Source organism: Motacilla alba, chromosome 6, assembly GCF_015832195.1.
Source record: "Motacilla alba alba isolate MOTALB_02 chromosome 6, Motacilla_alba_V1.0_pri, whole genome shotgun sequence".
Lineage (NCBI taxonomy): Eukaryota > Metazoa > Chordata > Aves > Passeriformes > Motacillidae > Motacilla > Motacilla alba.
This window is the reverse complement of record NC_052021.1, coordinates 31,892,984-31,909,331: the sequence shown is the minus strand read 5'-3', so window position 1 is coordinate 31,909,331 and position 16,348 is coordinate 31,892,984. Positions and strand designations below refer to the sequence as shown.

At 40.9% G+C, this 16,348-nt stretch overlaps 1 protein-coding gene across 3 annotated transcripts; it reads right to left on the bottom strand.

The window, feature by feature from the left end:
* Positions 1 to 1,699: 1,699 nt before the first annotated feature.
* On the bottom strand, positions 1,700 to 16,341 carry ACADSB (acyl-CoA dehydrogenase short/branched chain). 3 transcript variants are annotated; one of them, XM_038140706.1, is made up of 11 exons: positions 16,205 to 16,341; positions 12,253 to 12,412; positions 11,876 to 11,976; positions 11,203 to 11,409; positions 10,588 to 10,758; positions 9,980 to 10,105; positions 9,517 to 9,609; positions 7,359 to 7,448; positions 5,731 to 5,868; positions 4,845 to 4,944; positions 1,700 to 4,157 (listed from the first exon to the last, which is right to left on the bottom strand). In XM_038140706.1, exons 1-11 carry the CDS (start codon positions 16,244 to 16,246, stop codon positions 4,087 to 4,089), a joined length of 1,299 nt encoding a protein of 432 aa, XP_037996634.1. In that variant the 5' UTR covers positions 16,247 to 16,341; the 3' UTR covers positions 1,700 to 4,086. The 3 variants fall into 3 exon arrangements, 2 of the variants coding, with proteins under 2 accessions (XP_037996634.1, XP_037996633.1); XM_038140705.1 differs by having other exon boundaries at positions 12,253 to 12,415; positions 16,205 to 16,311; XR_005257364.1 differs by having other exon boundaries at positions 4,116 to 4,157; positions 5,731 to 5,959; positions 12,253 to 12,415; positions 16,205 to 16,312.
* Positions 16,342 to 16,348: the final 7 nt, after the last annotated feature.

Sequence of the window (16,348 nt, the reverse complement as noted above, 5' to 3'; positions counted from 1 at the left end):
AATGTCAAACATGTAATTATCATGTCTTTGGGAATGATCTAAACAAAAGCAGAAAACCTCGGCAGCACAGTATTAAATTAAAACCTGCTCTGTTTGTACTGACAAATTTGCACTTAATTTGCACGTTTAGGATGCAAATTAAGGAATAGAAGAATTTCACAGGGTGTCCTTGAAAACAATTCAGGCCAAAAAAATCCGAGAGTCTTGTGGCAAACTTAATGTGAAGAGAGGGATGATCAGAAAATGATTCTGTTCTGAGGGTAGGTCATTGCCTGAGGCTTGGCTGAATGTCCCTGGCTGAAGGCAGCAACCAGCCCCTCTTTAGCCTCACTGAAAAGGAATCACTAAAAACTGGACTTTTTTTAGTTTGTCCAAGTCCTCCAGTGTTAGCAGCTCTGCAGTTACTGAGAGAGAGAATAGCTTCAGAAAGATGTAAATCCAAATGATCTTGAAAGACAAAATATATAAAAATGCTATTTCTGTCTAGTGAGACTGCACATATTTTTGATTTAGATTTCTAAATATTTCACCGGAAAAAAAATGTTACAGTGTACACTGCATGTTCCTTTGAACAATAAACAAGCTGTTAGGGAACACACTGGTTATTTCTAGTTACCCTGAGTACATCCTGGGGCTGAGGAAAAGCATTTCTTCAGCTTTTGTGTATCCAGTACCAGCTCAGGGAAGTCAGACAGCTGCTTTCAAAACAGACTGGGCTTCCAATCGAGCTTGGCTTGGTGGAAGAACTTCAAATGTGTCTCTCACCAAAAGATTTTCAAGTGGAAACGCAATAACATGTTAATTAGAAAAGTCTTTACATAGCAAAGGGCTCCCAAAGAACAATAACTCTGTAGTTCATGTAAGCCTTTTCCAACACAATCTTTACACGGGGAAAAGAAAATATGAAAGAAAGAACAACAGCATAGAAAGGATGATACAAAATGTTGTATTTGAGTATTTCCCAAGTAGTGATTAAACCCTTCTGTGGAAATCTGCCTTGATCACCAAGCAGAACAGAACTAGAGAAACCTGACTGACACAGCCATTCTCTCCTGGTACAAAACCTCCAGGATCTGGCAACAATTTTAAATTACGGAATATTAGAGAAGCATGAACTCATATACAAGATTAGCATTGTATCAAGCAAAAACAAAATTCAGGCACTTTTTAATACATTCTCAAGACAGGTCTTTTCTTCTAACCAGGGAAGCTCACATGAAACATTTGATACTGAAGTTGCTGTTCCAGGACAACAGACTGGGTGGACTAAGGGCATAAAAAGTCACTAATAAAATATATCTTGAGTACATAAAGCAGCTTAAAAGCTCAGAAAGCCTCCCAGCACTGCCCACACCAGCTCTGCAGTTTCTGCCCACAGTGCCAAATGTAGAATTGCCATCTATGACCACCCAGAAATGCCTGCCCCAAAGCAGAACGAGGGCTGGGAGCACAGGCAGCTCGAAACAGCTCCTGGACAACAGCACAGCACTTCTCATTCCTAACCACACAGCTGAGTTCAGGTGGCAGGGGTGGGATTTAAGGTCCCTTCCAACCCAAACCATTCTGTGACTCTCTAACTCTCCCCAGAATCAGAGACCAGAGCAGCCAGTGCTCTCCACACAGGTACCTGTCCTCTTAAAACAGCAAGGAAAGTTACTCAGGGGTCGTAATTGATTTGTGCACATACTCCTCCACAAAATTTTGTATATAAATACAATACATTATTTATTTCTTTCAAAACTGTGTACAAAATACAGCATACATAACAAAGACATGAAATATTTACAGCTGTAACATTAGTTAAAGGCTTGACCTTGCTTTATTGAGAAAAAAAAGCTCATCAGCAACTGTTGAATTGCTGCTGAGGATGTTCAGGTTGTTTGCTGGACTCAGGCATCCCACATCAGACTGTGAGGAATCCCATTAAATCTCATTTTCCCCTGGTTATTTTTTCAAATGGATACCTGACACAGTTCTACACAAAGAGAGTCTTTTTACATAATCCTGGATATCCAGCCCTTAACAGTCCTTCAAAGAGCTCTGCACTTTCCCCCACAAAGGGTTTGTTTCTGGCACTGTATTGAATCAGTTAAGTATTGCCAGTCCTCAGTCTCACACAAAACTGCAGATGCCAAGCTGAGAGTGTCTCAAACCAGGAGATCACAGCAAAAACCAAACCCTGTTTTGTGTGGACACTCATGTGAGCAAAGCAGATTAAACCTCAGCAGCCAAGGGCTGCCTCACCTTGGCACAGCTCAGCACAGTAATCAGCATTAAATCAAGCATCTGGCAGTGTGGTTTTGATTATTTTAGATTCACACATAAACTGTGTGGAGCAGAATAACTGCAGTTAAATGTTGTGGTGTCTGTAGTCTTAATTCTAGTCTTAATTCTAATCAAAATAAGAATTAAGACTAGTCTTGATTCTAATCTAAATTTCCCCAGCTGTTTCAATTCAGCTGAAAGTCTGCAAGTAAATCTGAAATGCATTAATAATAATAATAATAATAATAATAATAATAATAATAATAATAATAATAATAATAATAATAATGATTAATAATAATATTGCTAGAAGAAAACTTCAGAAACCATCTAGCCTACTCTTGTATTTTTGTAAATCTCAAAGCTCTTGATCAAACTGATAAGGGAGGGGCTTTTTTATTGGCACAAGGATAATCACCACAATAATTCTTTGCCCATTACCAGGCAAAGCGTGTACATAGAGGGATTAATTCACTAAAGCAGTTACTTCCCTTTGAAGTCAGAGAACTTTTTAATAGTGCTTTTCATCCTTGCTTGTTTCTTTGTCTAAGGCACTGCTTGTTTTACAAATCCCACTTGTTAAGTGTCACTTGCCCTGGCTTTGCTAGGAAATCCTCTGGGAGTCTCAGCCTGTAATGTTCTAAGCTCCACTCAGAGTGAATCATCAGTGAAAGGCAAGCTTTAAAAATGAGATTCCTCTAAGTCAGCCAAAACCAGAAAACCAATCCTTCCCTCCCCAAAACACTTGAAACAGATTGCCAATTACAGCAATTAGGATGATTTTTCATATATTAAGCTTCCTGTCTCTTGATTATTAGTTAATTAGCTCTCCAGCACTGAAGAGGTTTCTGCTGTAAATAAAATGTCTAATTTTAGAGTAAACAGAGATAAATAAAAAAGCAAATACTTCCCAGCCCCCTGCCCTTTTTTCTCTCTTAAAAAAGGGAAAAACTGTGCTAGAGAACCACTAACTTCCAGGAGCAAGGAATTCTAGGCTGGAAATTAACAGTGCCTCCCTTTAAAGTTTGTAAAATGCATTGAAAGTGGAAAGGCCACTGGGAGGTAGAATCACAGCACTCCCATTACCCAGCTTATATCTGTCCTTTTGCAGAACTACTAGAGCTTTTTTAACCCCATTTCAGAAAGATTTCAACTCAACCTTTTATGAAAGGAGAACTATAAATAGGCTCTTAGATTAAAACCCTTAACAGCTGAGAAGGCTGGAAAGGGAGGTGGATATTATCCACCTTTCAGGAGTACAAATTGGGGCTGCAAGGGCTTAATTACAAAGATATCCTCAAGAACACACTGAGGGCTGCTATAAAAATGACTCCAATTACAGCAGCTCCATGGACATCACTCCACCTGGGAGAGAGGAAAGCACCACTTCCCTTTCTTTGCACCCCATACTAATGCAGCAGCACACCCCAAGTGCAGCTCCACTCCACACACCAGCTCGGCTGCACGTGGAGAGCCCCTTCTCCCAGGTGGAAAAACAGAAATGCCAGGGATTTGGATTCCTTTGTTTTCACTCTGAAATCTCCAAGTGGAGATGAACTGCTGGCATGAGCTAAGGGAGCTAAACCCAGTGCTTGGAAGGGCCTCAGGCAGAAAGAAGTCCAGATTTGAATGTGGAAATTATGATTTCACATGAATCTCTCCCTCTCCTGAAATGGGGAACTCATGGTTTTCCCTGTGATTTCACTGTGATGGTGTATTCTTATTTATGATGCCATCAATGCCTTCTGTAATTACAAATACATTTACAATCCGTGTTAAGGGAAATGATTTTTATGTAGCATCAAGAAAGTCCTCATGGCTTCAGTACTCCTGTGCTAAGAATTTTGCAATTGTGCTCAACTGGATATTTGAAGTTCCTTCATATATTGTACCTGAAATCAGAAGAAAACAAATTAGTAAACTCTAAACCCACAGTGAGTTTATGAAGAGAGACCAAAATATAATCCTAAAGTCCAGTGAGAACCTTTTCAATTATGAAATGAAGCTTTACTGTGCAAGTACGAGCAAAGAATTGTAATTATTTATATAATATTATAAACGTTCATATTTTATTATCTGTAACAATGAAAGCACTTTTCTGGCAACACATAATGCAAAGATATTTTCCTGAAAAGCAAGTCTTAAATAGCCAACAAAAATGAAGAAGCTCCAAATGCTGTTATAATAAAAGCCAAAGGGTAAGATTGTTAAAAATATCAAACTGTTGTGTCCAAGGATTATTCTGATAAACAAGAAAGCCTTGAAAAGAGAACTCCACGTGGATTCAGATCTTAAAGCTAATGAAGGCATTTTTAATTATTTGTTTTTTCTTACAGAAAGTTTCTTAATAGAATGAGACACAGTGTTTGTGTCTGCATTTTGTTGGTATCTAATGAAACATTTTAACTAGCCTTGCATGTACATCCACTTATACCTTAACTTTTATATCTGAGCTTCTGAATTAGTGTTGATACAGTCTCAAGGGAAAAAATATCCCGAGGAAAGAAGCCAGCCCTTCTTCCTCAAACTTCAATAGCACCAAAGCTACAAGAGATACCTGGTAAGAAAGTGGCACTCACCTATCTTGCAGTCACGGTAGTACTTTTCTATTGGGTAATTTTTGGTGAATCCAACACCTCCCATCCATTCAATACATTTACTGGTTGTCAGTGTTGCAACCTATGAAGAGAGTTTCAGAGCCACAGGATTCAACTTCAGACAGTGATAGCAGAACTTATACTTTGTACCTAATTAATAACAAAACAGGGAATAAAGCAGTGACTAGAACAGGAGGGAAGAAGGATGGGTATTTTGGTATTCATCTTCAGCAAGCCATTTTAGGATAAAAACAACAGAAACCAGAGGACATCAGGACTTCACTAACTGTTACTGCAATAGTTTCTATGCTGCTCTGTGCAAAAGACCAGCAGTGGTATGCAAGACAGCAACTGCAGAGAGGGAAAACTCATCCAGTTTTGAGTCATTTTAAGACTCACAGACGTGACCAGCAGAGCTGAAATGGTCACAAATGAACTCTTTACAGTGTCATTTCTCATGCCACAATAAGATTTCTGAGAAAATTAAATCTTTCTTGGTAAGTGAAAGTATTAATTCACTTTCCTCTTTTAGCGTTGCTGGTTGGTTTTAAAAATTTTATTTAGGGGCACGAGCAGCTTATTCTTTGGTGACTTACTTCAGATTCTGTGCATGAAACACAGAATGGTTTGGGTTGGAGGGGATCTTAAAACTCATCTCATTGCAACCCCCCTGGCATGGGCAGGGACACTTCCACTAGAGCCCAGGTTGCCCCAAGCCCCACCCAGCTCGGCCTTGAACACCTCCAGGGATGGGGCATCCGAGATAAAAGTACATCCAGAGCTTCCACAGCCAAGATGAATTCCGAGCAGATGCTGGGTAGCAGAAGGAGCTTTAGCAGCAGTGGGATGAGCGAGGGAGCTCAGGTACCTCAGCAGTGAAGTACTTGGCCATGCTGGCCTCCTTGATGGCCGGCCTGCCCGCCTCCGCCAGCCGCGCCGCGTTGTAGGTCAGCAGCCTGGCTGCCTCCAGCTGCGTGGCCACCTGGGCAATCTGGTGCTGCATGCCCTGCAAGAGCAGCACAGCCCTCAGACAGAGCCACAGCCCGCTGGAGCTGCCAGCAACGAGCATCCTGCTCACCACGGAACGCACCTGCACTCTAAAATAAAAACACGAGATCCAGGTGGGAAGTGATTCTGTGGTACTTCTGTGTTTATCCACAGAGGTTGGGAACGCTCCTGGGCCACTGAAATGCTCTCAGGAACTGCAGTCATGTTTTCCTGGTCTTGGATTCAGGAGCACTGGGGCTCTTTTTGCCTAACTGGACAGAGGGTTACCTATTTAAACCCAGGAATATATAGGATAATTTTATCCCAATCTTAGCATCCTCCTCAGGATTACAAAGGCGTGAGTGAGACAGAGCTGCATTTTCATTCTGCAACTGTTCACCCAGACAAAGCCAGGTCTGGTTCCCTAATGAGCTTAGCCAAGGAAGACTTGTAAACAAATATTTCTTAAATAAAAGTGGAGAACTAGCAAGATGACAACTCCTTTCCTTGTCCCAGAGGCACCAGACAAGATTTAGGAGCAGCTTAAAGGTACAGAGGACACGACTGAGGAATGGATTCAAGGGGAAGGAAGGAGGTGATGGAGCTCACATCTGAATGGTATTACGGAAGAATGGGTTTATTTAAGAACACCCAAATATTATGATCATTGAAAATGAACATTTAGTAGTCTAAAACACAATGAAATCTTTCATCTTATTAGAACATTAACACCATTCTCTCAGATCTGCAGAAATATATAGGCAGGTCAAAATACCAAAATGATTTGGCAATTATAAATTCCATTTCCCATTCAAAAGACGTAGTTCCAATCATTTCCTAGGTATCTATGAGTGCTTCCTAAAATTTGCATAAATTATGAGTAGTGCTAATGTTCCTTCTCTTCAGCTGAGATGTAGGTTTCTTTTAACAAGAAAATTACTAGAGTAATTACAATTATGTATCTTCCTTATTAAACTATACATCATTTTTGCAACAAAGAGTCTTTTTCGCTGTAAGAAACAGATATTATAATGAAAACTAAATGTCTTTGTACAACACAGGAAATCTAATAATTCAGTTTTCCTCATCTTTTTATCATCTTTAGTCTCCAGAAAAAGCCCTTCCCCTACACCTCATGAAAGGGTACAAAAACTGGGGCACATTCAGTATAGTGTGCTACTCAAATCAGAAGGGAGTTCCACGTGTATTATTTTCAAAGAATGTCAATAAGGTATCAAGCAAAAGGAATACATCAATAATATTTTTAAGTTTTAAATTATTTGCGTGGCACTTGCAAAGGCACACAGCACTGAATTGCTGAATTTTATGATAGATTTTTCATGATAGATGAATGTACATCCAGAATTTTCCTCTCAAATCTTGAGGAGGAAAGACAAGACGTGAAGTGGAACATAAATTTTGCAAATCATAATACTAATTTTACTGTTTATTGTGTTATTATCACTGTTATTTATTCTTTCTTGGAGGAAATATCCCATGAACAAGTACCTGGAAATCAAACACGCTTTTCCCAAACTGGACTCTCTCCTTTGTGTAGGGAACTGTACGGTCAAAACACCCCTGGGCCAGTCCTAGCATCTGTAAGGAAAAAAAAGGATATGGTAAAATAAAAAAAGATTCATTGAATGCCCCCAATGGAGATGATAATAATTGGTCATCTTCTGGTCAGGCAGGTTGATATCCAGGAGAAAAGTTGTTCTCTTCCTACCTAGATATTGCTAAAACTTGCATAGAGAATTCTAGGAGCCAGAATTTGACAGTTATCACACAAACTGAGGTGAGTTATACTAAAGAAAAGTTTGAGGAATAAACCTATTGCATGCCCATTTCTTACCATATGTAAGTATTTGTGAAAACACTACCACTCATTTTTGAACAGAACTTATGAGTCAGCTATAATAGCAAAAATATTAAGTGTTTTTTTTTTAATTCATAATTGTGTAAGAAAATGACTGTAAACTGAAGATCTATAGATCTACATTACCCTATTAAAGGAAAAATAATCTGAATGATTAATCAAAACTGTTTTCATAAGCAAGATAATTTCTCATTTTCTAGAGGACACCAGACTGAATTGCCAAAATCAGCAATTTATTTCAGAAGTTAGAAACTTAGTGGAGTGGAAGGAGAGATAACATTTCTTGCACTATCTTCCAACTCTGCAGAACAACTGTAGAAGAATTGTAGATCAATTTTGTCTTTCCACAAAGGCAGAAGCAGTAAAGTGTCACATCAGACAGCTTAGAAAAACTACCTTTAATGGTGTACAACAGAAAAAAAAATGATACCTAGTAAAAAAGTAAAAGAAAACATTGCAGTCTGCTGCTAATCAGCCCCATTATCAGATTTGTCATCTCCTTATATAAATTATAAGAACAAAGTACATCAACTTCAGCACCTGTCATAATATTGCAGCTGCCTTGCACTAAAACCATCTGAAACTGTTTTCAAAGCCACAATTATCTTTTATAAGATCTTCATTATCTTTTAAAACTATTACTACTGCAAAACTAAACTCAATACCACAGGGCTTTAGAGCTGCTGTTCTTGTCAAGTCCATTTCTCTTAATTTGAAGGTGCCAAGAAGGCAGTAATTAAGATATAACAACTACCTGACCTTAACTTTTAATTAAGGTGTAACTTGGAGTAATTAAGAGTAAAATCCAGACCATGTCTTTTACTGCCAGAGCCTTTATATTATTTATATCTCTGGGAACAATGGGGCCCACAGCCCTTTTTAAATGCCAGATCAGAAAAGTTTAATCAGAGGTAATCTTTAGAAATGATGGAAAAGCCAGCCCAATTATCAGCCTGGTGTATTGCCATGTGGAAAATCTCCATTTCATGAAGATGGTTTCTTCTGGTCTGTCTGCAAACCAGGGCAAAAGATAAAGGAGATTGGTAGTGCAGAAATATTGCACAACAAAGTATAAACAAAGAAAAGATTACTTTCAAAAGTAAATTAAAAATATAAAAAACTTATCACAAGTGATTTTATTCTGGGGCTGAACTTGATTTCCACTGAGATCAGCAGCATTCTGAAATCCAAACTGACTTTACAGCAAAATACAACATTTTGAAATAACTCCAAGGTCAGTAAGGATTTTCCCCTAAGATGTCATACAGTGCCATTTTCAAACACAACAATGAACTGGAACAGTTCTGCTAGAGAAAATCACATTTATTAAAAAAAAAAAAAAAAAAAGTTGACTTTTAAAAACAAGTTGTTGGGAAAACATCAGTTAGCACTAGGTTACAATTGCCAGCCCCATACAACCCCACCTGGAAGCACTAATTTATACATTGCAGTGTGTTAAAGTTTCCAATGTTACTTTTCTTTGTAAAATAAATTTTCACAGTGGAAGACAAGAACGTGGACACAATTCAGTAGCGATAAGTTAACGACCAAAGAGAAGCTAATTGCCATTTAATGTTTTTCAAGTCTATTGCTTATGTGACCACAGGAGAATTTTCCCAGTGGCAGCTGTTCCCATCTTGGCTGTTACTTTGCTACGGGAACAGTGACATCTAGTGGCACTCGAGCTTTTAATAAAGTATTTTCCAAACAGCTTTAAATATTCCACAGATTTCAGTCCAAATTCAAATGACATCCTGGCTGTGCTCAGTAAGAAACCAAACCACTCACCTGTGCAGCAATCCCTATCCTGCCAGTATTGAGCATTCCAATGGCATACTTATAGCCTTGTCCAACTTGGCCCAGGATACTGCTCTCAGGAACCTAAAAAACAAAACCACCCAATTATTCCTGTTCTATTCTGCTTTGCAACTGCTAAAAGGGTTCACAAGTTTCATCAATTGCTCCTCGTAAGTGAAGGCATAAAACACAAACCACAGTTTGATTCCTAGGATACCTGATTAGAGCATTCCCAGATTCACATGGTTATAAACTGATGACTGAGAGAAAATCACATAAAAAATTAAGAAATCCAACCCCTCCCTGGACTTCTGTGGAAGGAAGATGCTAAAATATGCCCAGCAATCAGTGTGTCTAAGGGAAAAAATAGGGAATTTATTTAATATTCTTTCCTTACGTGTGGCCAGGTTCCAGTTGTACACAAATTATGCTTCAAGAGCTGAACTTACACTACCTTCACGTTGTCCAAGGTGACTGGGCAGGTGGAGCACGCTCTGATGCCCAGCTTGTCCTCCTTTTTCCCCACGTGAAGCCCCTCTGTGTTGCGATCCACTACGAAGCATGTAATTCCTCTGTAGCCCTGGGGGGAATTAAAAGTAATCAAAAACTGGTTTTCATCCCAATATCCCTCACAATCTACTACCTGCATCCAGACTGGGCACAAACCTGATGCTTGCATATTGAGCTGTGTAATTTTTCACTGGACATATTTTACTATAAAACCCTTTTTAGCTTTCCATTTTGCCTTTTACCAACAGGAAGTTGTCAGCTAAGTCAGAAAGGCTGGAAAAGAGTGAGTGCTGTTACTCAGAACACCACCAGTGCTGTGCTCTTCATCTAAGCAACCATGATCCTGACATTTTTATTTTCCCTGGTTGGAGAAATTTATTAAATTGCTCACCAGGTTCTCAAGTTTTGTTGGGAAATATTTTGAAAGGTTTGCAGTCAGCTAGGAAAGGGTGCACAGAGTATTAACCTCTAACATCAGATTTTTAGTATAAAATCCACAGTTTCACCTATCAGCAGCTGTCACTGAAATTCAAGAATTCTGTAGCAACTTACTGAGGATGGATCTGTATTTGCCATGACAAAGAAAACTCCTGCATCCTCTGCTAAGCTGATCCACATCTTTGAGCCATTGATGATGTAGTAATCTCCCTTCTTTTCAGCTCGAGTCTTCAAGGAAAAAGCATCACTGCCAGACCCAGCCTCGGAAAGACAGAAACTCCCTAACTGTCAAGGGAAGGGGAAAAGCCAATTTAATTTTCACCAATATAAATTAATCCTATAAGGAAAATACTTACAAGCCAGCACAAGTCTCTGAAATTCAAACATTTTAACCTATTGCATTAAAGTAACTGAGTTTCAGCTATGAAGATTAAGAATAGAAACACTGTGTAATTACACATCTCTCAAAGTCAACTGCTTTACAGTTCTTTTCCACAGTAAATTAAATTTTAATGAAACTAATAAGTGCCTTTCCACTTTTACCTCTCAGCTACTGATGACAGGATGTATCTATATCACCACAGATCCCAGCTCTAACCAGTGTTTCAAAGTTCACACATATTTCCAGAGCTGCAGACACACATTAGCCACTGAAAGAAAAAATCCCCACTAACATTACTAAACAATAATATAAATTCAAGAGTTAAGTCAAGTAAGACTTTGACTCACTGTATCTTTGGACACCTTGGGCAGGTAAGTTCTCTTTTGTTCTTCTGTTCCATAGGTGGTAAACAATTTATTGGTTAGAGTGTTTTGGAGTTCACACACAAGAGCCACAGCTGGATCAACTTTGGCCAATTCTTCCACTGCCAATATGATTGAAAAAAAGGAAGCTCCAGTTCCTCCATATTCTTCCCCAAGCTCAATACTCATCAGCTGAAATGGAAAAGGTACAAATGTATAAATTTTGCCCTGATAGCTGGAAAGGCTACAATTGAATCCAGGAATGAACACCAGGATTTTGGCAATGTAAGTCCTCACGGCTGCCCAGTAAGGCACAGAGGACTCCTGGTTCATCAACACCTGGAGTCATGGCCTTTCCAGCATCCAACTATGCTTATCCAATTTAGAAAAACTGAGGGAGGGAAGACAAGGAACTAAAAGATAAGGTGAAGTATGTGGTATGGGGGAGATGGAAAAAAAATACAGTAAAAGATGGAGACTGATAATGCTGTAAAGAAAGTTGTCATGTGATTGACAACTCCAAAATTTTTAATGATTCGTTAGTTCATTTGAATTATACCCCTCAATCTTTTCATCTATAAATCTGAACAAGGCACAGTTAGAGATACATAAAATGCTGTTACTTTCCAAATAAAAGATTAGGTAAAGGTGTGCAGACCCCTTGTTCAAACAATCCCTGCACGATGGAGTCTTCCATTTTTGCATTCTCGTCCATTTTTTGCACGAAAGGTGCAACTCGCTCCTGGGCAAATTTGGTCACTGCAATGAAGAGAAGAGAGAAAACGTGTAAATATTCCATAAATAAATAAATAAACAGTCTCCTCGGGGATCAATACAACAGGAATGTGGTGCTTCTGACAGTTTATGCATGTCAGAAGAAAAAGTAAGCAGCCCAAGCAGCACAAGGCGTAAAGCACAACTCCCCCAAATCATCTCAACATTTGGCTAGAAATAAATAATGAAACAAAATTTTAAGCTAAGATATCCCTTTAACTTGAAACATTTCTGAATTTTAACTCCAGAGATAATAGCTACCCATGTCTTTCAGCATGGCCTCCTCTTCAGTGAACATTTGAAGTGGAGCACAGGCAAGTCCATCACCGGCTACGTTTGGCTTGGGCTCTGATTTGGAGGAGCTAAAAGCACAGGCAGAAACCCTCCAAGGAGCCAGGCGTGCTGGCATGTGTCTTCTCAGCTGCTGGAAACAAACACAGAACATGCAAACAGTTAGACTGTATGCAGACAACCATATATAACTTTATCCAGTGCTTTTATTCAGCAAATAAAAGTTCAGTTCTGTGAACTGAAGTTCACAGCAAATGATCAGCAAATGATTAGGAAATATAACTTGCATCTAATATTCAGCTTGAAAGCTTTTGTGAAAATATAACCTTCCCCTCCCCTAAAATATCTATATTTTAATATCTATATTTTAATATTTAATTACTTTTAACATGACACAGTTTTCTTCCTGGTAGTTTACTAACACAAGATTATTCTACAAAGTACGCACAAGCATTTTTTTAGTCAATTTTAGTGTTTACAGCAAATAAACCCTGCTGATAGTATTCATCTGGATAGATAATTTTGCACGTCTACTGCAATATTCAGAGTAGTGTGTGTTTCAATAGAATTAATACTTTAATTAACAAGAATCATAAAATACACATACAATGATTTTCACAGGCCTGTCAACTTTAATTGACTGACTTTAGCTTTCCCCCTGCTTTTCTAGGGACCAGCAACTCTTGTTTCTGAAGCAATCTGACAGCCCCTCATGTGGATTGTTGGCATTTTGCTGTGAAAGGGCCTAACTTTTAACAGCACTGTGGATTTCTGTATTCAGACTGGATTCTTGTCCACCACTTAATGATTTTCACAATGAGCACGCATTTTGTAGACAAAGCCCTGGCATTTGAATGCTTCTGTACAGTTAATTCCCACACAGGTAAAGTCTCACAGTTTGTGTGTTGATAGAGTTACTAATAACTAATGTTGATGGAGTTACTAATAATTAATGTGACTAATCTGGTTGATTTATTTTAAAAGCATGGGAAGGAGCTAAAACGAAGTGATTCATGCTTATGCTCCCCATTTGTCCACAATATATAACAATGATTTCCACAAGCATTGGTTATCCAACCAGAAGAGCAGAGGCTGAGCATTTTACTGTGGGGAACAGCATTAATATGTGGCAAAAGTCACAAAAATGAACAGAACAGGGGCTTTTGGGAGGAGGCTACACACAGTGATTGTCAGGACATGGATAATGGGACAGCTTTGTCCCTCAGAGACCTAAAAGCTTTTGTGTTCAAAGACTTTACCTCACAGCAGGCTTTAGAAAGGCAAGTTTGGTATGAAGGACAATATGCTTTCCAAACACAGAATAATTCCTTAGGATTTAAAAGGAAGTTGGCATAAAGCATCTGGCTCAAAAAGTAATGGGCCAGCAGTAGCTAAAATGTACCCCTGAAAAGCAGCACAGTTTGTCTGTGTCTCAGAAATGCCACAACAATGGTTCTGTTCTCTCCCACAGCTCCCCAAACCCAGCCCACTCCGGGGCTGATCTCTGCTGCAGATTGCTGGCACTTCTGCCATGTCAGTCCCAAGCGTGGAGACACAAACGTCTCACCAGGACAAGTGCTGACAGAAACCCCCAGGAGAGACACAGCTGGGCCACGAAGAATGAAAACACACGTCTGCCAGCACGGGTTTTTGGCAGCACTCCTTGTGACCCCCAGAGTGAGGAACAGACTGGCTGCTCGACTCTCAGAACACAGGGCAACCCCACAGTGCACGCTGGGACAGCAGCATTCCTCCAAAACCAGCAGAAACTCTGGGGTCAGGAAGTAAAAATTCCTTTGATCCTTCTAATAATTCCCCCTCTTTCATGTTGGCTTTCAACACTTGTCATCTTCCTGGCTGAAGAACTGATGGAAAACACATCCACGAACTCTCGTGGAGACAAGAAGCAAAAGCCTGCTGTGATAAGGAAATTCTGATTTTGGCACAAAATGAAACCCAACAACAACAAACAGTCAGAAGTGGTAACAGAGAAAATAAATATTGCTGTGAAAATTCAGTGTTTATTCACATTCAACACCCCTGGGGACACAAAACAACCACTGGTGAGCAGGGCTAAATTAGGAGTACATTTGGATGGTCAGCAATAGCTGCAACACTTCCAACTGATGATGCAGTTACTGGAGTCACTGTGATAAAATAAAGAAACCATTGTTTTAATAGAGATTAAACCCCAGGCAAGCATGTTGTGGGAGCAGGCAGCCAGGAATGGATTACTAATGGAACACGCAGCTATGCTGGGGTCACCTGACAGCCAGGTGTGCAAACATCCACCTGTGCAACTCTGTCCTTGGCGGGCTCTGAGAAGGAAAAACCCGAGCACACACGTGCACACTTCTGTTTAACACTGTGCTGCTTCCTGAGCACTGACAGGGCTGCAAACACACACACCCCTCCTGCTCCTTCCACCACTTCATCCCCAAGTACAGAGAAAAGAGTGTTCTCCTCCATGGCAAATCACTGGGAATTTAAAGCATAAAATCATGGAGTAGGGACATTAAAGCTCATCCAGTGCCACCCCCTGCCAGGGGACACCTTCCACCACCCCAAAGTGCTCCAAGCCCTGTCCAAGCTGGTTCAGGCATTTATCAACCATGCTTTGGTCAGTAATTGTTTGAGACACTTTGCTCCTTTGCAGGAGCAAAGGAACATTCCTAAAATTCCTAAAAAGGTCACCTTGAAAAGTTTTAAAACCAGTGGGATGCATCCAAAGGATGGGATTAATGCTGGCAACTCCCACACAAAGTGCAGCAACTCACAGCTGTCCCAGAGGAATAACAGCCCAGTGTGGAAATCATGTTTTAGTTCAACATTTAGGCTTAAAAACTAAATAAACAATCAAGTCACTACATTATTGTGTACTTTTTTTTTTTTTTACAGGCCATGCAGTATCACTAATTTCAGGCAATTATTTAAAGAGCATGTGCATTACTTAAATCCTTGGCTGCTGCTTCCCTGCCTTCTTTCCCTGCTCTTCTTGTGTAGGTAGTGATTTATGCTGCTACAGGATTCAGACTGCCCTACTAAACACAGGCTTTTGAGAATCAGTTGCTGATAACATTGATTTTTCTGTTTATCTCAATTCTTACCTCCCCCTTAGCTCTTTAAAAGATCAGTTCTCCTCCTTTCCTTGTTTGTTTTACAATCTAAACCAAGATTTTACTGCTGGACCTGGCAGCAGCACTAAGGTATAGACAGAAAAAAACCCCAAAGCAATTTTTTTTCCCTCAGCTCACTTCGCTCGCCTTGGTGACCTCCACTCCTGTGCCCGTCCCAGCTGGTTTCCACACAGCTCCTATTTCCCAGCAGAGAAGTTCCCCAACGGGAAGCTTGGTTGTCTTTATTTCAGTTTCTTTCCAGAGCCACAACCCCCCCAGGAGCTGTGTGAGATGTTGCCAGGCCAGCACATCTCCAGGGCTGGTTAAACCCCGGCGTCTCCGCACGTCTTGATCACACTCCAGCGCCTCAGGCGCGTTTAGCAAAACCAGGAATATTCCGAAAGGGACGCACAGCATCACCCAGTGCAGCCCCTGGCCCTGCACGGACACCCCAAAATCCCCGCCCTGGGGCGGTGCAAAGGCTGCTGGAGCTGCGCAGCCCGGGCCGTGCCCGTTCCCCGGCAGAGCCTTCTGGGGTAACTAAAGCAGACCCCGGAGCGCTTCTGCCGCCAGGCCGGCGCTGCTCCCCACACGCATTTCACAAGACTTACAGAACTTCCCTCAGCGCCAGCACCGTCCCTCCACACACAGACTCACGGGGCACAAGGAGAAAAGGACGCTCCCCGCCACCCTCACGCCTCTCAGAGCTGCCCCTGCACCCCGACACGTCCAGCCCGGGGCCAGGGAGCCCCACCGCGCTGCCGCTTTCCCTCGTCCCGCTCCCCCGTCCCGCCCTGAGGCGTCACCTTGGCGCAGCCCCTCAGCCAAGCTCCCGCCGCCGCCGCCATTGTGGCGCCCGCCCCGTGACGTCAGGGCCACCTCCCGCATGACGTCAGAGCCAACGCCTCCGTGACGTCAGAGCCGACGCCCCCCCTCCCCGGCGCGCGCGG

Bases quoted from the DNA above. Each gene is read 5' to 3' on its own strand.
- ACADSB (XM_038140705.1), bottom strand. From the start codon at position 16,246: ATGGCGGCGGCGGCGGGAGCTTGGCTGAGGGGCTGCGCCAAG. The intron at 10,106-10,587 runs GTAAGTTGCTAC...AATTCCCCCCAG, and splicing joins CAAATACAGATCCATCCTCA to GGCTACAGAGGAATTACATG. The intron at 4,945-5,730 runs GTACCTGAGCTC...CTCTCTTCATAG, and splicing joins CCAAGTACTTCACTGCTGAG to GTTGCAACACTGACAACCAG.